Below are 22,361 nucleotides of genomic sequence, written 5' to 3' on the forward strand. Positions count from 1 at the left end.
TGAAAACAAACAGATCTTTTATTTGCAGTCGTCACTGGGGCCGTTTCTTGTTGCTTATTTGTTTGCTGGCCTGCTCTTCCAGCTGCATGGCCAGACGCAAGGCCTTGATGACATCTGGAAGGAAGGGGTGGTGGTGCACTCGGGATTAGTGAGTGTCTCAGAGGCCCCTCTCCCTCAGGGTGGAGGCCCCATCTCCAGCCACACCCACTTTACCTTGCAGGGCTGAGAAGTGCTTGGCTTGCTGGATCATGACAGACTCTGCCTTGTTCACGAAGGTCTCCAGGTCATAGTCTGGCTGTTCAGTCATCTCGGAGAGCTCAAGCCAGCCTGGCCCTTGCTGCAGTGACATGGGGGAAGCTTGTCCACTCAAAAATGACCCAACCAATTTAGCAAATCCTTCCTGGGCCCCTACCCTCCAAAGCAGACAACACACACCAGATGCTCATTCCTCCAGCCATAGCCTGTATTCCACCTCTGGACCTCCTCCAGCAGATTATCTTTATCTTCAGCTTGAATTCCTCCTCTTTCCCACCTTGAACTGTCCCTCTCTCCCCAAATGAATGTCACAATCTGTCTTAACACCAAGTCAGAAATGAGAGCAACAACTTTATTCTTAACCCTCCTTATCCCCAGTATCCCCAGATCCTACCAATTTTGCCCCTAACTGGTACCTGAGTCTCACGTCCTCACTCCAGTCTAGGCCCCGGCCATAATCCATCTAGGCACCAACACCTCTCTTGAACTCTTAACAATCTCCTAACTGCTAACTCTTAAGTGCCTCCACTCATGCCCTCCCACGTTCCCAAACCAAGCTCCACATTGTATCTAAAGCTCTGAGAAGACCAGGTCATCTGATCCCACCACACTCTGCTTTACTCCTTTCAAAGGCATCCACTGCCCTCATAACCAAGTCCAGGTGTTCGGAGTGAACCATAGGTCCCTTAGCATCAGATCTTGCTGACCCAGCCACAGCCTTCATCTCCATCATCTGCTCACTGCTTTTGCTTGACCAGAGCGAACCTCTCATTCTTCCTGAAAGTACCATGTCCTTTCACACGTCTGTAACTCTGAGCACTCCAGGGAGGACATGCTTAAATGCTCACTCTTCATGTTCCCTCCTTGGTTCTAAGTGGCCCATGCTCCTTTCTGTGCTGCACCCTAAGCACCCTACTGGCAGAGTGCACTTTGGCCTCCCCTCACCCTCCCCTCCCGCAGCAGGAGTCACATCAGCACCAGCATCTACCACTTGCTACGTGCTGGGCACTACCTAATCCTCAGATGCAACTCTCCTGCCTTGCCCATTTTAGAGATGAAGAAACTGAGGCCTAGTGATGATAAATGACTTTCGTAAGGAAATCAGCTTATAAATAGAAGAGTCAGGACTGATCTGGTCTTATTTTAGGGCGTACTACCCATACCTCATGTTTTTGGTCCTTGGTTTCAGCACAGTGATTGACATATAGAAAGTACTCCTCAAACACTCACTGAATAAATAAATCAAGGTCTTTGCATATTAAAGTCACCCTCCAAAATTTCAATCAGGAGGACAGAGGAGAGACACTAACTCCAGCTAGTATAATGGAGGAGGCAAGCCTGTGTGGGCCAGGCTGGGGGTGGGTGGGGGTGGGTATGGTAATTTGTTGTTCTAGAACAGCTAGATGAATAGATGGGAGAATGAAGGAATGGTAGGTGGAGGCCTGCCTCATGCCATCCCTATCTGAAGACCCGTGGGAGCAAAGCCCAGTCACGTTCAAGGAATGGTGCTGAGCACTACTGAGGGCCTGTGAGGGTGTATATCCAATCCCACCCCAGCCAGGGCCAGCTCCTCACTTGTATAATCTCCTTGAGCTCCTCCATAGCCCTTTCCTCCAATTCTCTGATCTGAGACATGGCTTCATTAAAGCTGGACATCTGGGAAGATAGTTCCTCATCTTCCTTGGAGAACTGAAGGGGCCAAAAGGAGAGGTACAACAGTGTGGCCTAAGTCCCGTCTCAGTAGGCCATGTTTCTGTTCTGCCTGGCCCCACCCTACACCTTACATTGCCTGAGATCAGGGACCCATGAGAGCTGGATTCCATCTCTTCTGTTTCCATTTGAACTGGCTGCTCCCCACTGGACCCACTGTGGGGGCTCAGCTCCTTGACCCTGAGGAAGAAAACAAGAAGGTGTCAGATCCCATAGGAGCCTTCTTGGCACTCACAAGACTGTAGCACCATCGGCCACGTGGTTCAAGGGGAGTAGCAGCTTTGATTTTGGCCTAGAGGACCCATGCTGGTGCCCAACCAAGGCCTGAAAGGGCAAGGGGACAAAGCAACTAGCATCATGTCAGAACTCCCAAGTCTCAGATTCACTGAGTCAGAGAATATAGAATAGGCCCTGTGAATCCAGGGCTTCCTCTCTCTTCCTTTCCTCCCTCCTGCACCCCTCTCCCCATCCCACTGGCCACGAGTACCAGTACCTGTCTGCATATCTTAGTGTGTTTAAAGTATATTCACAGGAGCTTATGCCTGGTGAGATCATGGCGATCTGCAAAAGGGGTAAATAGGTGGTTAAGGGTTAGGGATCAGAGGGTAAGGGCACCAGATTGCTGCTGGAGACTGCCAGGCATTGTCTATGGGCTGCTGACACCCACAGTATTGGAGCAGGGAGTTAATTAAGCACCTACTCTGTGCCTGGCAACTTGCCCCATGGGTAGTGAAAATTAGGGCATCTTGAAAACTGGTCCCCTGCCTTTTAAGGTGCATCTGGTTACCCCCTGTTGCTTTATCTCTTTATTGTCCCTCTCGCCAAGGTCATATCTCAAGGCTTTGTGGCTCCTGCTGGAACCTTCCATTCACCAAAGCTCAGGAATGATGGTTTGTTTTTTTTTTTTTTTTGAATGATGGTTTAGAGCTTAGTTAGAACTTCCCACCTTCCCTAGTAGGCAGGGAAGAGGAGGAGATTCCCTGGAGGGGAAGGAGGGCAGACCCTAGCTAGCAGGGCTTATAGAGAAAATAAGGAAGGGAACAAAAAGCATTCAAGGCCATGGCCTTGGGCGGTTCAGTCAGTTAAACATCTGCCTTCAGCCCCAGTCATGACCCCAGGGTGCTGGGATAGAGTCCTGCATCAGGCTCCCTGCTTGGCGGGGAGTCTTCTCCCTCTACCCCATGCCTTCCCAGTCCACTCACATTCTCTCATTAAAAAACAAAAAACAAACCATAGCCCTTTCCTATTTACAAAGCTGGGAGCCAATGAACCTGAAGGAAGCCATAGAAGAGATGAGAATTTCTCCTGCTTTCCCCTGGTCCTTCTTCTGAATTCTGGGGCCCCATTACACCAGGGAGTACTGACCATCCCCAAACCAAGAGCTGCCCAGATATAAAGAGAATAGATCCTTTCCTTCCCCCCCCCCCCTTTTTTTTTCTTTCCTTCCTTCTTAAATAGGTAAAGAGGAACTTGGTACTAAGGCATCGGTGTGGAGGGGACCTGCCTGGGTGGTGCAGTCAGTTTGGCATCCTACTCTTGATTTGGGCTCAGGGTCCTGGGATCAAGCCCCACATTGGGCTCTGCACTTGGTGAGGAGTCTGCTAGAAGATTCTCTGTCCTTCTCCATGTGCCTCTCCTCCTAACTCACGCATGCTAATGTTCTCTCTCTCAAATAAATAAATTTTTGCAACTCCGTGTCGTCCTACACCTCCTGCAAAGTGACCCTACTCACCATGCAGGTCCTTGAGTTCTCCCCGATAAAGGAGTCCCTCAGCACCTGTGTCAGCTTACTCTCTCGAAACGGGGTGTGAGCCTTGTTCTGTCCGAGGGCTCTGATGCACTCCTGTGGGGCAGACAGCAGGAGCCACTGAGGTCCCTTCTGTCCTTTGGAGCCACCTATTCCCTCTCCCCCTCGGCCAGGAGCCCTCCAGGCCAACCACCTCTGGCTAGGCTCTGTTACCTTCAGAGCCAGGAGACTCTTGTTGATTTCTGCACCCTCCATGCGGGTCTGCCGGTCAGCACTGGAAGTGTCTGCACCTCTCTCATTCCCTGCCAGATCCACCAAAGAGAACTTGCCATGCACTCTCCCTTTGGCTCGAAGAAGAATCTGGAAGCAGGCGTGGGAGCGGGATGAGTTGGAGTTGGCAAATGTCTGCCCAGAGGTCCTGTCAATGGAAAGCAAAGAAAGGGCATGAGCCTGTGAGGTTACCAGCCACTGTGGCTCCCCAGAGTTCAAGCCACCCCATTCCACAGCACTAAGCTCTCTGGTACAAGGGGCACAGGTCAGGACTCTGAACAGTCCTGTGTCCTACCCAGACTTCAGTTTTGTCCTCCCTAGGCAGCAGCTCTCCCTCTAGTTCTGGACTTAGCAAGTTTTCCTGGTAGTGAAAATACTAGACTCTGTGCTAGGGTCTTAGTCAGACCTGAGGGCCCAACAACACACGAGGAAGGAGGAGTTGCCTGTGTTCCTGGGCACATGGGAAGTAGGGGTCATCATGAACCACTTGTCAAAGCTTGATGGCCCTGAGGAGGAGGCCAGCCCCCTCCCCGGGCCTCTGTAAGTCACCCAGCATCCCACTGTACCATGCCGGGTGGAAGAGCATTTCCCTAAGTCTGTATAGGAGTTATGATCCCACCACTTCCAGCCTAGAACAGACCCAGAGCTCCTAGTTCCTACCACAGAGGGAGGGAACATCAAGGAAAAACCTAGAGAAGTCAGAAAGCATGCTTTGGGGTAAGAGCCTGGAAATATATCTGCCCTGGTTAGACTTAAGATACTTTGACTTGTTCCTGATGAGCCTCCGGCCCTGGGTCATCTGTCCTATTGAGAGTCCTCAAGGCAGGGCCCTCATAGCGCTCAAAAAACTTCAGAGAGTGGCGGTGCTGTGTGGAAACAGCAATGGGCTCAGGGCGAGAGTCTGTCACCTGAACCAGGCATCAGGGGGTCCCCTCCCCTCCCCAGGACTCTGACCTGCAGGCACTGCCTAAGTCGATCATCTTGATGACATCATTAGCACAGTTCACCAGGTGCTCCTGCAGCCCCACCACCTGCACCTGCTGCTTGCCGTCCTCCAGCACACGCAGCTTGGCTTTCTTGTTGAGCAGATCAAACAGCTGTGCCAGGCAGGGGAACGAGGCTAAAACCATTAGGTGGCAGGCACCCCACCCGACACCCCATCCCTCTGGGCCTGTCCCAGCTTAGAGAAGGGCTGGCAGGAGGGAAGGCAGAAAGAAGCGAAGCTGGGTGGAGGGCAGTCCACTTGAGCAGAACGGGGCTGCCCTCAAGCTTGCTAGGACTCTGCTACTTTGCCAGCTATGGGAGCCTGGACCCAGACTTATTCCTCATCTGCAGAATAATGATGGTAATACCTCCTCATAGGTTATTGTAATGACTGAATGAGTTGAGATGAGTGCTTAGCACATGATACCGTACCGATAATCAACATTAGCTATAATTATCAAGATCCTGCTCTGGGAAAGGCAACTCTGCAAAAACACAATATAGAAGTGGTGATGGAAGGTACAGAGTGTAAGGGGTGGAGGAGAGAGTGAAAGAGTATGAACATGAGAAGGAACATGCATGATCAGGGGAAGGGTAGGAAGGTTATAAAGGGGGTGGGTCAAAGGAGGAACAGGGTACACACAGGGCACACTTCCCATGTGGGAGGGAGCCCTGAGGAGTGCTCCTGTCACACCTGCTGAGCCTGGGCCCCATCGTACCATCAGATGCCAGGGCAGAGCAGCCCATCAAAGGTTTGGCAGCCCATAGGTTGTTTGGTTTTTACAATTTCTAACTAACCTCAAGGATTTAGAAAGTTCAGGGACCCCAGTGGTATAAACAGGAGCTCCCTGGCAGCTAGTTACCTTCCCATTATAGATCTCGAAGAATGTCACATAGACTTCCAGGCCCAGGTTCTGGTAGCGAGGCTGATTCTTCAGGATGAAGACATCTCGGGCTATGGGAGAGAGCTTGGGTTAAGTCAGCAACCTGCCTGTCTGTGCCCAACCCCACTGTGACACAACACAGTACTTACAGGCCATGGCATAGATCCCTTTGGATGCATTCTGGGCTTTGCCAGACAGGTCTCCGCCCATCGTCTGCAAAGGGAAGGGGCAGAAAACTGTGGTAAAAGGGCTCCAGGCCTAGGCCAGAGCCCTACAGGCTCCACTGCCACTGTGGGCCACCGCACCACAGTGAGAAGCTGCACCGGCTAAGGCATCTGGCACAGCAAGAGCACCTGGGCAGGGGCATCTGTACCAAGGGAACCTTCTGCAAGGAACTTATTTGCTTCTTTTTTAGGGACCCGGTATGACACCATGGGCAGGTTTGTTCCCAGCCAGGCCTCAATACTCACATGTGTCTTGCCACTTCCTGTCTGGCCATATGCAAAACAGGTTGCTTTTCCCCCTTCAAAGATTGTCTGGACCAGTGGCCTTGCTGTGAACCTAGGAGAAAGCATAGTAAAGAATATTTATCTCTCCCCAGAATGTGGTCCTGCTGTTCTTCCACTGCAGAACTCCTGAGGTCCTCTCCTTCCAAGCATTAGCACTCCTCTCCTGCAAAGTGGTCCCCCTGGACCCCAGCCCCACTTATAAATCTAAAATTCTCCCAGCCAACTGGGGAGGGCTGGCTGGCTTGACGTGCCAAGAGTAAGCAGGGGGCCTCCACTCCAACTGAGCCACCAGCCCACCCTCCGACCCTGGAGACCCCAAGGTGAAAACCTGAGCTTTGTAGCTGACTGCCAGCATAAGAAACACTACAAAGATCAGTGGAAACTCTATAAAGCAGGAACCTAAAATATTTTAGGCTTTGTAGGCCACATAGGTCTCTGTCACTTTAAAAGATTTTAAAGTCATCTCTACACCCAATCTACACCCAATATGGGTTTGAACTCACAACCCTGAGATCAAGAGTTGCATGCTCCTCCAACAGAGCCAGCCAGGCACCCTGCTGTCACATTGGAAAAAAAAAAAAAAAATCCTTCAAAAACAGAAACTATTCATTTTAAGTTTTTAAATTTGAGATCCCTTTTTTAAAAAAAGAGATTGTTAGCCAAATTTGGCCTGTGGGCTGTAGTTTGTCATCCTCTGGTCTGGAGCAGTTCTGTTAATAGAACTTTCTGTGATGGGGTGCATGGGCAGCTTGGTCGGTTAAGTGCTGGACTCTCGGTTTCAGCTCAGGTCATGAGATCAAGCCCCACGTTGGGCTTTGCGATCAGCTTTGCAATCAGCAGGGAGTCTGTTTGAAAGATATTCTCCCTTTGCCCCATGTGTGCATGTGCTCTCATATAAGTAAATGAGTATTTTTATTTATTTATTTATTTTTAATTTTTTACTTCTTTATGATAGTCAGAGAGAGAGAGAGAGAGAGAGAGAGAGAGAGAGAGAGAGAGAGAGGCAGAGACATAGGCAGAGGGAGAAGCAGGCTCCATGCAGGGAGCCCGATGCGGGACTCGATCCCGGGTCTCCAGGATCAGGCCCTGGGCCAAAGGCAGGCGCTAAACCGCTGCGCCACCCAGGGATCCCTATTTTTTTTTTTTTTTTTTTTAAGATTTTATGTATTTATTCGTGAGAGACAGAGAGAGAAAGAAGCAGAGACACAGGAAGAGGGAGAAGCACACTCCATGCAGGGAGCCTGATGTGGGACTCAATCCCAGGACTCCAGGATCACACCCTGTGCCAAAGGCAGATACTAAACCACTGAGCCACCCAGGTGTCCTGTAAGTGACTCTTAAAAACAAACAACTTTCTGTGATGATAGAAATGCTTCTAATAGCAGCTGCTGCCACATGTGGTCATGAAGCACTTAAAGTGTGCTAGTATGACTAAAGAATTGAATTCTGGGATGCCTGGCTGGCTCAGTTGGTAGAGCATGTGACTTGATCTCAGGGTCATGAGTTTAAGGAAAAAAAAGAAAGGAAATTCTTAATTTTGTTTGTTATTTAGATAGTCACATGATGAGGATCCCTGGGTGGCTCAGCGGTTTAGCGCCTGCCTTCGGCCCAGGGCCTGATCCTGGAGATCCGGGATCGAGTCCCACATCGGGCTCCCTGCATGGAGCCTGCTTCTCCCTCTCCCTCTGCCTGTGTCTCTGCCTCTCTCTCTCTCTCTCTCTGTAACTATCATAAATAAATTAAAAAAAAATAAAATAAAATAAAATAAAACTCTGAATAACAAACAAAAAGCAAAACCACATGAAGCTAATGGGTGCTATATTAGCCAAAGCAGTCCTAGTATTTTCTGAGTCTGCTAACCTCCGTGGGGAGCAGGGTGGCCACACAAGACGCTGGAAAAGCCCCTATAGCCTGTCCAGCCCAGCCTCAGAGGAGCGCAATGGGTAGTACCTCACTTCTGTCCCATTCAAGGATGGGCTACTACCGATGCAAAATGGGATGTGACAAGCCCAAACTGGGTCTTCCTGGTGCCCAGGAGTCAGAGTTGGAGCTAGAGCTAGCTCGGGGATGGCTGATCCTAAGAAAATACAAGGAGGCCAGGCCAGGAAGGGCCTCAGAGTTCAGTGCGGCCATGAGTAGTGTTACCACAATGTCCCACATTGATAAGAGGAAGGCTGGGGAAAGGAAAAAAGAGGCGAGAAACCAACCTGTAGACAACTTCATTTGAAGCTGTTTCATCAAATGCAAAGTCAAAGCAGAAGGCTTGGTTCTCCAGATACTTTGTTAAGTCCACTTTTAACTTGGGCTCATGGACCAAGAGGAGACACTTGCTGGGAATGGAAATCACATCAATTTCTTTCTTGGCCAATTCTGCAGAAGGAGAGTTATTTCAGGGGATGATTCCTGGACATGGAATCACGGTCAGTCCAGAGCCTCCTCCTGATTGATCAGGGCTTACCTTGTTTATTTAGTGGACGTTTCCTCACACAGACACATATCCTGTGCTCCTCGATCTTCAGAAGGATGAGAGAAGACAACCAACCAGCGAAAGGTCAGAGCAATAGTGAAAGAAGCCCTCCTCTTCTGATCCCACATCCAGCCCACTCAGGGGCCACAACCTGACCCTAGGACCCCTGCCTCCACCATTTGTTATTCTGGAGCACAGCGGCAGCTCTGAATTTCCTTCCCAGTTTTCTCACTCTGTTGCCTACGGGTTTCAGTGCTACTTCCATGATTATTAGTAAGGATCTAGCCAACCTATGGAAGCAAGGAATGTGGGAGTTTGGGAGATCAGACTCTCATCTAGCCTTACTAGCTCCAGTCCACCAAAAGCTGAAAATACTTCAAGGGTGAGTGGAGGTTCCTGCAGGCTCTCACTCCCCTAGAGGGGAGATCTGTCTCTTAATTGTACATTTAGTCAGGAAGGAGAAGTAGAAGCCCTTTGGGTTTACTTACAGGATCAGTCATAGTAAGTGGATGGCATTCCAAAGTAGTCCGAAATTCTTTAATCATCCGGGCAAATTCCCAGTTTGGAAAGTTGTTGTCATACTCCTGTTTGGGACAAGGGCGAAAAAGGATGGACTGTTGACACATAATTGCTTTCAGAGCTCAGTGCTAAGCAGCATCAGCAACAGTTCTTTATATTATGGACACAGCACTTCAGGTGACAAAGCCCCCCCACCCCCCCAATCTTACTTCCTTGGAACAATGAACCCAATTAAGGGGAAATGCACCAAACTGGAATTCCATTGCAGCACTTCCCCCACCCCACCCCATGCCATACCCATAAGTAGGGGAGAGGAGGGCTGGAAGCAGGCAACTGTCCAGCTGCTCTGTTGCTACTGCACTGTGACGGGTGTGCCTATCAATCAGCATGAAATATTCCTCACCCGAAGTCTTCACAAAAATATCTGACTTATTTTTTCCTCTGAATCCTAATGAGAAACCAGTTAAATCTTCTAGATATCAGAACTGAAGCTTAAGAAATGGTGGGGCTCAAGGTGCCTGGCTGGTTCAGTTGGTTAAGTGTCTGCCTTCAGTTCAGGTCATGATCCCAGGGTCCTGGGATCCAGCCTGGTGTTGGGCTCCCTGCTCAGCGGGGAGCCTGCTTCTCCCTCTCCTCCCCACTCATGCTCTCTCAAATAAGTAACATTAAAAAAAAAAAAAAAAAAAAAATGCTGGGGCCCAACTGTATCTCTGTTGCTAGTAAAGGTGTAGTTAAGGAGAGCTGTCCAAAACCCTTGACCTAAGAAAAGTACCTGTGCTCGTTTTATTCTCATTTCAGAGTTCTGGGCCCTCTTCTCTTCTCTCTTGTTCTTCATTTTTTCCATTTCCTTCACAATACATGATTTCCTCCGAACTGTGGGGGAAAGGGGAAAAAGGAAGCCCACTTTTACCTGTCTAGGCCCGCCAGCCTACTCTTCTCCAGCTACTGTACTGAGTCCTGGCCTTTCCCAGGACAAGGCCTTCCCTAGACCCTTGCTCTTAAATGGCCATATGCAAGGAGAAGCAGCAATAGTGGGACTATTGGGAGAGCCAAGCCTGCAAAGTAAAGACTTGCACAAGTCTAGGCCTAACCGAAGTTCTCTCCATGCCTTTGTGGCATTTTCTCAAATTTTCCCTAATTGCTCTTGATGGTCATTCTGGGCTGTTCTTCAGGTGTTGGCCAAGACTTGAGCTGTGACAACATCTCGACTACATAAGAGGGCTCTGGTCAGCTGGTGGGGACAGGGCTACTTCTTATGAAAGACTGATGCCACGGCCACAGGAAAACATGCCTCCATGTGACAAACATGGTTTGAACTCAGGTGCCAAAACAGGCCAGGTTTGGGACAGGATGTAACGACGTGTCCCGCACTAGAGAGCAGAACAGCAGACAGCTCAGTGTGTCTACCTGAGTTCACAGGGTTTGCAGAAGAGCTGCCTCGTACAGAATGGACTTGCTCCTCCACCTCCTCGCTGACCATCGTCAATGGTATTTCAGCCACTGCAGGGCAGGAGGGCCTAGGGGGGCCAGCTGTGGGAGAATAAGAGTCATTGGAGAAGCAGGCAGGCATACCAGAGCTGTGCTCCTTTGAGCTTGAGCACATCATGGGCCAGGAGGAACGCAACTGAGTGCTAGCTCAGCAAGGGCTGAGAGCAGAGCTGGGGCTTTTCTCTTCACTTCAGTCATAACCCTGAACCCAGTCAGTCTCTGCAGGGGCTGGCTCTTGGAATCAAAAATCTTGGGAGGTTGGGCACCTGGCTGGCTCAGTCAGTAGAGCAGGTGACTCGAAGTTTGAGCCCTAGGTTGGGTATAGAGATTAGTTACAAATAAATTTTTTAAAAGATCTTATTTATTAATGAGAGACACAGAGAGAGAGAGGCAGAGACACAGAGGGAGAAGCAGGCTCCATGCAGGGAGCCCAACGTGGGACTCGATCCCAGGACTCCAGGATCACACCCTAAGCAGACAAAGGCAGATGCTTAACCACTGAACCACCCAGGTGTCCCAAAAATAAAATCTTTAAGGGGCGCCAGGGTGGCTCAGTCAGTTGAACATCTGACTTTTTTTTTTTTTTTTTTTTTAAGATTTTATTAATGAGAGACAGAGAGAGAGGCAGAGACACAGGCAGAGGGAGAAGCAGGCTCCATGCAGGGAGCCTGACGTGGGACTCGATCCCGGGTCTCCAGGAGCAGGCCCCAGGCAGAAGGCGGCGCTAAACTGATGAGCCACCGGGACTGCCCTGAATATCTGACTCTTGATTTTGGCTCTGGTTGTGGTTTCAGGGTCATGAGATCGAGCCCTACGTCAGGGGAGTCTGCTTGAGATTCTCCTCTCTCTGCCTCCACCCCTTTCTCTCTAAAATAAACAAACAGGGGATGCCTGGGTGGCTCAGTGGTTTAGTGCCTGCCTTCGGCCCAGGGTGTAATCCTGGAGGTCCCGGGATCGAGTCCCACGTTAGGCTCCCTGCGTGGAGCCTGCTTCTCCCTCTGCCTGTGTCTCTGCCTCTCTCTGTGTCTCTCATGATTAAATAAAATCTTAAAAACAAAAAACAAAAAAAACTTAAAAAATAAAATCTTAAAAAAAAAAAATCTAGATCTTAAAGGGTATGTGAGTAGCTCAGTATGGACTTTACTATGAAGGAAAAGCCTGAAGACTTTAGGCTTGACCCAAGCATGGGTTCTCAGGCCAGGACTTTATACTCTTTTGGAAGAAAAGCCAGGACTTTCTAACTTCTCCAAAGCTTTGCAGCCTGGATGGCTAACAGGAACAAAGACTGAAAAGGCAGGAATGACAGGAATCTGAGCAACAACTAAACATACTGATTCAACCCAGAAAGGTACATCCTATGATAATTCGTTACTTCCCATACCTGTTTGTGACCCTTTTGTTTCCCTTCATTTTATTAGAGCTGAATTTGATACACGTAAGATGCAATGACTTTATCTTACAAACTCTGCACCTGCTTTAGCTAATAAAAGTTAACAATTAAAAATATTTTTTAAAATTCCATTTATGCAAAGTCCCAAAAGGGAAAAGGTTAATTTATGCTATCAGAAGTCACGAGTATAGGTACTCTTAGGGGATTAGGAACTGGCAAGGAGTTTGAGGGGGACTTCTGGGTTGCTGGTAATGCTCTGTGATCTGGGCGTTAGTTATGTGAGTGTGTTCAGTTTGTGAACTATATACTCAATGAGATGTTTGCATTTCTGTATATATATGATGTTTCAATAAAATTAAAAGAGCAAAACTAATTTCCAAATAAGGGAGCAATGGAGTGGGGGAAAAACAGAACTGAAGCTAGGGGGAATATAGGAATCTCAGGATACTCCAGAATAGGGACAGGGAAATGTGTGAAGAGCTGTTCCAGAACCTCAAACAGGGCAAAGAGATTCATTACTCACTGGGAACTGAAAGATGCTTGCTGGGAATTTGTAGATGCTGGTAGCTCTACCTCCATATCATTCTCCTGAGTGGTAATGCGAACCTCTGAGACAGTGGACATTCGAGTGGAGCGGCTGCGGAGACCTGCAGAACCAAGGGTGACAGCCAGTCGGTGCGGCATGAACAGAAGGGCCAGTGGGGGCCATTAGGGGGCAGCCCTCCAAGATTCTCTATAGGGAGAGATGGGTCCAGACCACCAGGAAAGGACCCTACCCACCAACTTCCCATTCCTTCCATCCAAGGAAAGATTAGAAAGGCCAAGTACTAGTGACCCCAAAACTACTCTGTTCGTTCTGCCAATCTGAGAGCTTCCAAGAGCAAGGACATCTCCCACAAGAACATCTGTCTTGAGTAAATGGAGAAACCCTATAGCCAATCCAAAATCCTTTCTGAAGGGCCAGACCTAATCTCTGGGGGGGGGGGGGGGGGGGAGGGGAAGCACTATTAAGCCTTAAGAGCAGTGACACCCACCACTGTACAATCTTCTCATATATTTTTTTAAAGATTTATTTAATTATTTATGATAGACCTAGAGAGAGAGAGAGGCAGAGACACAGGCAGAGGGAGAAGCAGGCTCCATGCCGGGAGCCCGATGGGGAACTCGATCCCCGGACTCCAGGACCTCGCCCTGGACCAAAGGCAGGGCAGGCGCTAAACCGCTGAGCCACCCAGGGATCCCCCAATTTTCTCATATTTCAAAACACCACCGTAAGGTAAATAACATTCTTCCCATCTGATGGAAGGGGGGGGGGGGCATGAAGGCTCAGAGAAATTAAGTGGCTTACTCATTGTCACTCAATTAGTAAATGTTAGAGCCAGTATGTGAACCCAAGAGTGTCAGATTCCAAACTCCGGGCTTTTTCCACTGCTCCAGGATCCTTTACAGAGCCAGGCGCAGGCCATGTCACCAGATCCCTGCATCATCAGGGTCAGCTATACTGATTTTCTGGAATCTTAAAAGAATGCTGAGACCAACAACTGAGCCACATTTTGAATCATTAACTCTACCGACTCACATAGTTTCCCTCCATAAGAGAGAAATGCTTTATCACCTATGAAGTCGGAAACTTGAAAAATAGAATACACGGTACAAAATAAGTAAATATCAACTTTTTATTTTTTTAAAATTTTTATTTATGATAGTCACAGAGAGAGAGAGAGAGAGAGAGAGAGAGAGAGAGAGAGAGAGAGAAGAGAGGCAGAGACACAGGCAGAGGGAGAAGCAGGCTCCATGCACCGGGAGCCCGACGTGGGATTCGATCCCAGGTCTCCAGGATCGCGCCCTGGGCCAAAGGCAGGCGCCAAACCGCTGCGCCACCCAGGGATCCCAACTTTTTAAAAAAGATTTTATTTATTCATGAGAGACACAGAGAGAGAGAGAGGCAGAGGCACAGAGGGAGAAGCAGGCTCCACACAGGGAGCCCGACACAGGACTTGATCCCAGGACCCCAGGATCACGCCCTGGGCCAAAGGCAGGTGCTAAACCGCTGAGCCCCCCAGGCTGCCCCGTACTGAATTTCTGAGTCTCCTAAGTCTAGGCTGATCTGATGGCTCTGTATAATCCAGGTCTTTCATTAAGAGCATAGATAATTATAATTTTCCTGTTTCTCAAAAGATTTCCTGTTTGGTAATCTCATGTTTCATTTCTACTACTGAATAGCATGCACCTTTATTAGGATGGTTTTTCACTGACAGGGGCTGTGGCAATGTCCTTTGGGGACATACATAAAGACCATTCCCATTTCTCTTGCAGGTCCTTATGGTACAGCTAACAAGGTGGCCAGCACCACACCACTCAGGCCCAGCCCAAGCTTGCAAATGTACCACCTTTCACCTGGGCTCCTCCAAACCTGAAGCTCCTGGCAAGTAGTTCCTGGGCCCCTGTGGTAGCTTAGAGTAAGGGCTAAGGGCAGTGAGATGTCAGGGCAGTGAGATCACCTCTGGCTGGGATAGGCCATGCAGGCTGCAAGATACAGCTGGCTCTGAGTCCTAAGTTAGATTTCTTGGGCACTTTGCACCTATAGCCACCTCACCCCCTATAGTTAGAGACCACTGTAGTCAGTTGGTTTATGTTAACTACTTCTGCAGAGAAAACCTTCTATACTTCAAGGCAACACTACTATTCCTCCCATCCCACCCCACCCCCAGAGCTCCATAGCACTGTTGATTATACAGCCCAGACCTAGCTTTCCTCAAGGCCTGCTTACCACCTCACTCCAAAGCACACTGTTCTCTTGAGGAAAGAAAACAAGCCCATTAATGGCTGATTATTGCCCTGGATTCTAAAGGAATTGGCAAATCACCCACATGCATCAGGTCCCTGAGAGGTTGGCCTAAACACTGGATTTTTTTTTTTCTGAAAGCACTTCATCAAAGTATGACTGAAATACTGTAGATATTTGGGGTGCCTGGGTGGCTTAGTCAGTTAAGCATCTGTCTTTAGCTCAGGTCATGATCTTGGGGTCCTGGATCAAGCCCCACATCAGGTTCCTTGCTCAGCAGGAAGTCTGCTCTTCCCTCTACCTCTGCCTCTCCCCCTCTAACTGTGCTCTGTCTCTAATTAAAATCTAAAAAAAAAAAAAAAAACAAAACAAAACCAAAAAAACCAAAAAAACCCAAACACCTGGGGCTTTTTGGGTGGCTCAAATGGTTGGGCGTCTGCCTTTGGCTCAGGTCGTGATCCCTAGGGCCTGGGATCAAGCCTCATGTTGGGCTCCCAGCTCAGTTGGGAGTCTGCTTCTTCCTTTGCTTGTGCTCTGTCTCTCTCTCTCTCAAGTGAATAAATAAATATTTAAAAAAAAAAAAAAAGCTATAGATATTTAATGTATTCAAAACTCAACATGTCTAGAGATAAAACACCCATGAAACTATCATTATAATCAATGCCATAAGCTTACCCATCACTTCTTAAGGTTTGTTCCTGCTCCCCTTGTTTTGTATTTTATTTTTGCTTTGATTTCTTTATTTTTAAGATTTTATTTATTCATTCATAGAGACAGAGAGAGAGAGAGAGAGAGAGGCAGAGACACAGGCAGAGGGAGAAGGAGGCTCCATGCAGGGAGCCCGACGTGGGACTCGATCCCGGGTCTCCAGGATCACACCCGGGGCTGCAGGCAGCGCTAAACCGCTGCGCCACCGGGGCTGCCCTGCTTTGTTGTTAATATAAGATCTACTCTAATAGAAAAATTTTAAGTATACAGTAGAGTGTTGTTAATCATAGGCCAGATGTTGTACATTAGATCTCCAGAATTAACTTCCCATAAGTGAAGCATCTCATAAAACTTTGGACTCTTCGACTACAGTCTCCCTATTTCTCCCTTTCCGTAGGTTGGCTTCTTCCTCATGAAAATGCTTAGAAGACAGGGCAGGACTCAGCCAACATAGAGCCACCTGTCAAAGTGGAGCAATGAGTTTATGTCACAACTTCCTGTGCCCCACGAACATTAATCCTGGCACAAACCCCATGAAAAGCCAATAGAAATCTATTTACCTTCCTTTGGAGCAGGAATTTTGGAGTGGACTGATCTGCGTTTTTGTTTCTGAAAAACAAAACGAACCATCACAATATATGGCTCCTATCAATGTTCAAGGACCTATCTTAGGTCCATGTTTTATACTCAAGTCCTAGGCAGTCCTAGAGAGTAAGCAAAAGCCAACAAGCCAAGCAAATCATCTGGGGCACTGGTTTGACCAGATGACAAGCACCTACCTGGACCGTTACATTCTCCTGCAGGGACAGATTGTCCTTTGGGTGTAAGGGAAGAAGTTGTAAAAGTTCTGGGTTTATTGCGGCCACATCATCAAAATCAATCTGCAAAGAGCAAATAAAAAGTTTCAGTGGAACAATATAGCTTCTTCAATCCAAGTGCATCTCTGCCACCAAGGTTGCCCCTAGATTCAGAATTTACCAACTTTAAGTTCCACCAAGTACCAATAGCTATAAACAAATAGTCCTTAGTCATAGTTTACCATCTAGATGGATATTGGTTTCTGATTGCCAAGCCAATGGTAGACGTCACTGATGAGAACGAGGTAAAGAGCTGGGCAGACACACAGGCAAACAGGTAGTCCACAGTAGATCTAGGCCACTTGGCTCCCCTATTGTTCTGCTGGGCACAGTCTCTGAGCACCTCTTGTTGGCTGACTTGGAGGAGGAAACAAGTTCTAACTGTCCCGGAGATAGACAAAAATGGAGGGCCCTTCAGGATCTTATGGGCAGGGACAAGTTCCCAAGAGCTGTTACCTAACCCTAAGTCTACCTACATTTTCTACTGGGCCCAGAAACTTCTACCTGAGTCAGGGCTGCCTGTTCATGCCTTTCCTACTTCTGCTCATGCCTATAATGAGGTCACAATTCTAGGTTTACATCACCAGAGTCCTGCAACCCTCCAGGAACAACTCAAACTTTATCAGCAAACTTCACAGTACCAATAAGCCAACACAGTACCAACTTGGTTATCTGTATCTTGAAAATTTTTAAAAATATTTTATTTATGAGAGAGAGAGAGAGAGAGAGAGAGAGAGAAAGGCAGAGGGAAAAGCAGGCTCCATGCAGGGAGCCTGACATGGGACTCGATCCCAGGTCTCCAGGATCAGGCACTGGGCTGAAAGCGGCGCTAAACTGCTGAGCCACCTGGGCTGCCCCTCCTGAAATGTTTCAAAGCTGAATCATGTACTCCAGGATGACAGCTTTACCTCCTATATATGCAACCTATATTTATTAACTAGCTTACTTAAACATTTATTAGATGCGATTAAGGCAGTAGGGGGAAAATATTTAAAGATGAATTAAGACATACATTGCCTTTGCCTTCAATTAGCTCATAGTCTAATGGAGAAATCATATGCACAGAGGGCTAGAAACCAAAGCAGCAAAGGACAGACGAAGATAGAATCACCAAACATAAAAGCTGGCAAGTACTTTGGTAACTACACTTTTGTCCGTTTCTTGGACAGCTACAAACCTTTATACTACATACTCCTGTTTCTGACAAACCATAGAAAAACAACATAGGAGACCAATGATCTAACCCTAGTTCTGACATTAACTCTGATGCTGATGATTCATGATGAGTATCCCAGGAAGAAGGAGTTAAAGAGTGACTGTGAAGGCAACAAGGTACTAGGCATGGTCACAGAGTGGGCACCTGACCCATTTGCCCCTGGCACAGCATACTTTGGAAGTAGAGTGTATGGTACAAAGAAAAAAGCTGACTGAGGTCAGATCCTGAAAAGGCTTTGAATGCCTCGCTAAGAAGTTTAGACCTTATTCCACAGGCAGTATCTGAGCTGGAGTGAGGCCCAACAAGAGCTATATTTCTAAACAACAAAAATAAGCTAATGAACAAAAATCCCAAGGAATTATTAAACAGCTGGTTGAAAAGAATTTTAGGAATCTCGATTCAAGGGCAGATAGTGTAAAGTATTCAGTCCTTTTATTTCTCAAAAGTACCCCCTAAATATCTGCATACCTACCATAAGGCACTATGCCAGGCAAGTCCCTTTCATGTGTTACCACATTATGCTCTATGAAAGAGGGTCCAGGTCTATCTCACCTGCCTCAGTGTAGTATCTGGCATTTTGGAACCAGCACAAAAATATCTGTTGAATAAATCCTCACAACAACCTCATCAGGAAGATATTATTATCATCCTCATTTCTGGGTGAGGAAACTGATTTTTTTTTTAAAAAAAGATTTTATTTATTTATTTATAGAGACACACACACACACAAAGAGAGAGAGAGGCAGAGACACAGGCAGAGGGAGAAGCAGGCTCCATGCAGGGAGCCCGACGTGGGTCTCGATCCCGGGTCTCCAGGATCACGCCCTGGGCTGCAGGCGGCGCTAAACCGCTGCACCACTGGGGCTAGCCGGAAACTGAATTTCTAAGAGAGTTGGAAACCTGCCTGAGAACACAAAATAGTGGCAGACCCAGACTAGAATCCAGGTTTTCATACTTCTAACCTGGTGAACTTTTTATCACACGACAATGCCTCTAAAACATAAATGCCAGGCAGCCCCGGTGGCTCAGCAGTTTAGCGCCGCCTTTGGCCCAGGGTGTGATCCTAGAGACTCAGGGTTGAGTCCCATGTCAGGCTCTCTGCATGGAGCCTGCTTCTCCCTCTGCCTGTGTCTCTGCCTCTCATGCATAAATAAAATCTTAAAAAACAAACAAACATAAATGCCTTAGTCATATCTTTCCTCTTCTCAAAATCTTTCCAAGGCTCGCTAGTGCCTGCAGAATAAAACCTTAAACATCTTAGTGCAAGAGATGAAGACCCTCTGGTCTCCTTTATCAACTGTCCAGCATCCTGAGCCTTCCACTGCCTGAAGTGAGCTTCTTCACTAGTCCCCATCAGGGCCAGCTCACTATTTCTGCTTAGCCTACCCATCATGCCCCCATTAAGTCAAGCTCATCCACAGTGAGCTACCACCTGAGCTGCTCTAACACTATTCAGCTGTGCCATTTATCAGATACTTTGTTATTTGGTTTCAGAAATGCTTTTGTCTGCTCAACTGGGTTATCAGTTTTCCTCCTGAAGTCAATGTCATAGGTAGTTTGCGCTCAGAAGCTAGTGTACATAAGTAAGGTTTTAGGATTCTGTGCAGCTTGTCTTCCACAAACACACCAGAAACTGTTGATTGCTTCAATTTAGATCAGGCTTGACTAAACAAAATCCCAATGTGTCCAAAGGGGACCATGTTTAAGAAAGGCAACATCAGCGACAAGGACCTCACAAGTTCCATTTCCACACAGATCTTTTTGTTTGTTTTTAAGATTTTATTTGAGATAGACAGAGCGGGTGAGCGAGAGAGCAAGCATGAGCAGGGGGAGGGGGAGGGGCAGAGGGAGAGAGAGCAGCTGACTCTGCGCTGAGCAGGGAGCTCCATGCGGGGCTCCATCCCAGGACCTTGGGATCATGACCTGAGCCAAAGGCAGAGGCTTAACTGACTGAGCCACACAGATGCCCCTGTTTATTTCTTTAAAGTAATCTCTGCCCAATATGGGGCTCGAACTCAGGACCCCGAGATCAAGCGTCACATGCTCTACCAACTGAGCCAGCCAGGTGCCCCTTCACACAGATCTTTTAGGGAGGAAGGTGTTAAATGCAGTAGAGGCATTCTCATAGAACTTACCTCTTTGCCCTTTGTGGCATCTCCTTCTGTCCATTCAACTGAAACGCAGGATTTCTCCAAGTTCACAGTCCTTACATTGGCACTGTGAATTATGCCTACAGTATGAAAGGTCCAGTTTACCCATCTTTTCCACTTTTAGGATCCCACAGAGACTCTCAATATGGAGTTGACCTGAAGGAAGGGACAGCTGCCTTTTTCTTTCTTTTTAACACTAAAAGCCAAATAAACCTCCTGGCACCTCACCCTTAGAACATCACATGATGACGCAGGCAGGGAACAGGTCTTGAAACCGAGCTGCAGGGGATAAGGACTCACCTCCACTCAAAGGAGCCTAGGTATGTCTAGGCAAGGGAGTCACTCTAGTCCTTAGGTACTGTTCCTCACCACGCACGGAGGGTCTGGCGCCCTCGGGTTTCCCTATCTCGCTCCTGAAAGGTTATGTCTGACTGACTGACTCCTAATGACAAAGTATTAGACCTGCCAGAGATGCGGCAGCTGTTTAACAAAAAAAAAAAAAAAGACAGAACTATAAGCTCCTGAAGAGCCAAGGGTCTTTTCTGCCTGATGAACCCTGAATCCCAGTGCCTGACGTACTGCAAGTGTGGAATATTTGGAGGAGAGTAAAGGGGCCAGGAAGCCGAGGTCCCTACAAAAGCAAGGGAGTTTCAGGGGAGAACTCTAACCCTAACTTCCCTAGCCCCGCCCACTTCCGAGGACAGGCAGGGGAATCCACCGCCGCCGGAGGCCCCCGGACCCGGGTGGAAAAGACCGACGGCCAGTGCAGAGACGCAGACGAGGCGCGGGCGGGGGAACCCCCCGCAGCGTCTCGGCCCCGCCGTTCGGAGCGGAGCAGCAACTGCAGCCGTCTAACCCCCCCCCCCCGCGTCCCCTTGGCTTCGCGACCCCGCCCCTCACCATTACTGCGTTGGATATTGATGGTGAGACCGGGAAACAGGCGAGACTGAAGCGACGAGTCCATGGGCAGTCGTCGGGAAGAGAAACGCGAAACGCAAAAGGGAAGAGCAACAACTGCTCCACTACAACGCCGCGCAAACCGCCGCAATTTAAACCCCGCGCGCCCGCCTCCCTGGGGAACACCACGCCGCCGCCCACCTCGCTTCCGCCAGTCGCCGGCGCCCTCCACGGCCTTTTGGGATATGTAGTCTCGGCAGGATTCTTCCGGCGCCTAGGCCCGCCCACCCGCCTGGCCACGCCCCCGCCCGCCCGGCGGGAGGGTTCCGGTCGCCGGCCTTCCGCGCCGAGCGGCAGCGTGGTTGAGCTGCCCGGAGCTGAGCACCTGCTGGAGGTTAGAGACCGAGGGCTGTGCACTCCTTCAGCCGTGGGTTCGAATCCCGACTTCTTCGGTTACTAGCTCAGTGAACTTGGGCAGTTTAGAAACTGGACTCTGGGTTTCCTTCTTCGCACAGTGAGGAGCACGCTTTCTTCCTCACGGAGTTACTGCGAATTTTATTTTATTTTATTTTTTATTTTATTTTTTTTAAATTTTTTTCTTGTTGTTATTGTTTTTTTTTTTAATTTTTATTTATTTATGATAGTCACAGAGAGAGAGAGAGGCAGAGACACAGGCAGAGGGAGAAGCAGGCTCCATGCACCGGGAGCCCGACGTGGGACTCGATCCCGGGTCTCCAGGATCGCGCCCTGGGCCAAAGGCAGGCGCCAAACCGCTGCGCCACCCAGGGATCCCTACTGCGAATTTTAAATGAGGAACTACGTTTAAAGTGCCTGGGAGACACAGATTACCTGGATGTTTATGGTCTGCCACGTGCGGGACAGTGCTGGGGGCTCAGGACAATAATAGTGACCAGGATACAGTTCTTGCCCTCCTTGACCTAACATTTCTCATATAAACAGGGAACAAAAGAAGTAACAATTATGAATTGTGCTAAGTGCCCCGAGGGAAACTGACGGTGGAGATAGGAAATAATGGAAGGGCGCCTGCCTCCGGCTCAGGTCCTGATCCCAGGGCCCTGGCAGCCTGCCCGCCCCCTCTCCCTCTGCCTGCTGCCGCTCCGCGCGGAAGGCGGGCAACCGGAACCCTCCCGCCGGGCGGGCGGGGGTGTGGCCAGGCGGGTGGGCGGGCCTAGGCGCCGGAAGAATCCTGCCGAGACTACATATCCCAAAAGGCCGTGGAGGGCGCAGTAATGGTGAGGGGCGGGGTCGCGAAGCCAAGGGACCCGTAGGGAGTTATTAGACGGCTGCAGTTGCTGCTCCGCTCCGAACCGACCGGCCGAGACGCTGCGGGGGGGGGCTCCCCCCGCCCGCGCCTCTGCACTGGAGAAACTTGAAGATGGAATAGGTATGAAAGATTTTAGGGAATTAGTTCTAATTTACTGAAGTATAATAATGATGCCATGATTATGTGAGAGAATATTCTTATTCTTGGGAGATGCATGAAATACTTAGAGCAAGAGAGTCA

General features: G+C 48.7%; 1 protein-coding gene across 1 annotated transcript; it reads right to left on the minus strand.

Moving 5' to 3' along the window:
• KIF2C (kinesin family member 2C) lies at positions 1–21,015 on the minus strand. Its single transcript, XM_049094302.1, has 22 exons — positions 20,840–21,015; positions 19,925–20,019; positions 16,496–16,597; positions 16,277–16,325; positions 12,754–12,870; positions 11,507–11,512; positions 10,753–10,875; positions 10,118–10,218; positions 9,315–9,410; positions 8,818–8,872; positions 8,567–8,729; positions 6,321–6,411; positions 6,000–6,063; positions 5,830–5,921; positions 4,937–5,079; positions 3,926–4,130; positions 3,698–3,808; positions 2,459–2,526; positions 2,040–2,145; positions 1,831–1,944; positions 214–337; positions 1–114 (listed from the first exon to the last, which is right to left on the minus strand). Exons 1-22 carry the CDS (start codon positions 20,901–20,903, stop codon positions 32–34), a joined length of 2,172 nt encoding a protein of 723 aa, XP_048950259.1. The 5' UTR covers positions 20,904–21,015; the 3' UTR covers positions 1–31.
• Positions 21,016–22,361: the final 1,346 nt, after the last annotated feature.

This window comes from Canis lupus, chromosome 15, assembly GCF_003254725.2.
Source record: "Canis lupus dingo isolate Sandy chromosome 15, ASM325472v2, whole genome shotgun sequence".
In the NCBI taxonomy this organism is placed as follows: Eukaryota; Metazoa; Chordata; class Mammalia; order Carnivora; family Canidae; genus Canis; species Canis lupus.